Source organism: Morone saxatilis, unplaced genomic scaffold (assembly GCF_004916995.1).
Source record: "Morone saxatilis isolate NCDOM2014 unplaced genomic scaffold, NCSU_SB_2.0 Contig3, whole genome shotgun sequence".
Taxonomy (NCBI): Eukaryota; Metazoa; Chordata; class Actinopteri; family Moronidae; genus Morone; species Morone saxatilis.
In genome coordinates, this window is record NW_023339873.1 from 10,448,103 (window position 1) to 10,450,088 (window position 1,986).

At 43.1% G+C, this 1,986-nt stretch overlaps 1 protein-coding gene across 1 annotated transcript in view; it reads left to right on the plus strand.

The window, feature by feature from the left end:
- si:ch1073-358c10.1 (mitochondrial peptide methionine sulfoxide reductase) overlaps nucleotides 1-1,986 on the plus strand; it is a 25,472-nt gene that overhangs the window by 17,669 nt on the left and 5,817 nt on the right. The window contains 1 exon segment of the mRNA XM_035674707.1: nucleotides 564-670. Within this exon segment, the coding sequence (XP_035530600.1) occupies nucleotides 564-670 (107 nt within the window).

The following is a 1,986-nucleotide window of genomic DNA, read 5'->3' on the forward strand; positions in this document are numbered from 1 at the left end:
TTATTTTTATTATTTTTTTTAAAGAAAGACAGAAAGATGAGGATTTACAACAATAGATGAAGAATAGAATGATGCTCTTCAGTAAAGAGGAGAAACAATGGCTGAGGGGGGAGAAGAGGGGGGCGAGTAAGAGATAAAGACCAAGAGAAGCCTGCCATGGAGTGGTCCATAGATGCCAGAGCTGCTCAGGATTGTAGCCTCTGAAAAGCATAGAAGTGATAGCAGCTGTTTGGTCTCCTAATCAAGGTACACAAGGCCTGGGCCTCCTCCAAACACACTGATGTAAAGCTGATGAAAATTTTGACAGTGCCACATAGATGACAAAGAAGAAGCAAATGCACCCACTAACATGAGCCCATACACCTACACACCGCAGGCCTCCCTAATGAATGCCCAAATCTGCTGTGATCTTTGAATTCATTTGGCTTCATGGATTCAAATGCAGGATGATGACATAATTGTGAAAACCTCTTACATGCAAATGACATTGTGTCTGCAGTGATTGTGGTACTTATGCTTGTTTGTGGGGTGTCTTATTTTCCCTTTTGTGTGTGTTTACGCAGGTATGAGGCAGCAGAATGACCGTGGTACTCAGTATCGTTCAGCCATTTACACATCCAACCCCACTCAACAGGAGCTTGCATTGAAGAGCAAAGTGGCCTTCCAGCAGGTATAATACCCGAACACACACACATCACAACGTTTCATTATGACATTTACTCAAGCATGTCACATATAACCAAACCATGTGTGAAGGTAGAAATTTGCAGCAGAGCATCGGTTGAAAAGGTGTTAAAAGATGCAAATAATGGTTAACATTTTTTGTAATTTTCTTTTCCGCGTTGAGGTGTAACATAAGCCATGTTGCCACAGCTTCACACATGTCTTTCCTGTTAAAAGGGCTACAGATGTGCAGTAACTTTCTATAGTGTGGTTGTTTTTTGTTCATTGTATCATGTCAGTCACAAAATGAGAATTATCAGAGGAAACAAAACATAATTTTGTCATCATTTCAGATAACTTTTTTGGCCGTTAAGAAGAGCTGTAGCTGTGGTTTGGTGTCGTCCCAGTTATTTGAATAACAATTTAAAGCAAGTCTCTGGAGTGGTGACCTTATACAGTTTGATGCTGTTTTGTTAAGCAAAGCCACCACTGTTAAGTGGATCCCCATCTATATCCAATCGGTGACACACTCTTTCCTGAACTGAAAGAGAGGAAGAGGGTCAATAGGTCATCAAAACTAATTTCTAAAGCTCATCCTTTCAGTGGCACACGCGTCCCCCTTTTGTTTTCTTATCCATCTGTCCATCCATCCATCCATTAGTCCATCTATCCGTTGATCCCTGCATCCGTTTGGTTTGTTTGCCTCTTCGCTTTCTAAATGGTATTCATGGACAAGATGGTAGGGGGCAGAGGGGAGCAAATTATGATCGTCATGGTTACTTGGGGCTCCTGGGGTCAGTAGTCACGGGCCATGGGGCTGCCATGTTGCCACGGCAACAACCTCCCAACCTTGGCCTTGTGCTGGGGTCAGAGGTGAGAGAGGAGTGGCAGCTGGGACGAGGAAGGTGGTGAATTGGGGGGGAGGAAAAGCAGGAAAAGCGCAGTCAGATCAGAGGGCCATGACAGGCTATCAACTGACGGTGACCCCACACACACACGCACGCACACACACACATCATCGCAGTCTTTACAAACATTAAACCACAACTGGTGTGGGACAATGGGATGAGGAGTTTAATATATAAGGAGTGTATATTGAAAAAAGCATTGGGAGGGAAAGCCCAAAGCTTGATGGGAAATGCATGGCCAAAATATATATAATAAAATATTGTGATTATCAAGAGTGTAAGCCAATATAGCAACAATGTAATTCCATTACAACTAAGCAAACTTCATCTGACGTAGGTCATGTGATATGGACGAAAGTTTCAGAGCAACAACTAAATCGACCTTGAACAACTTCTCCTTCTCCTCCTCCTCCTC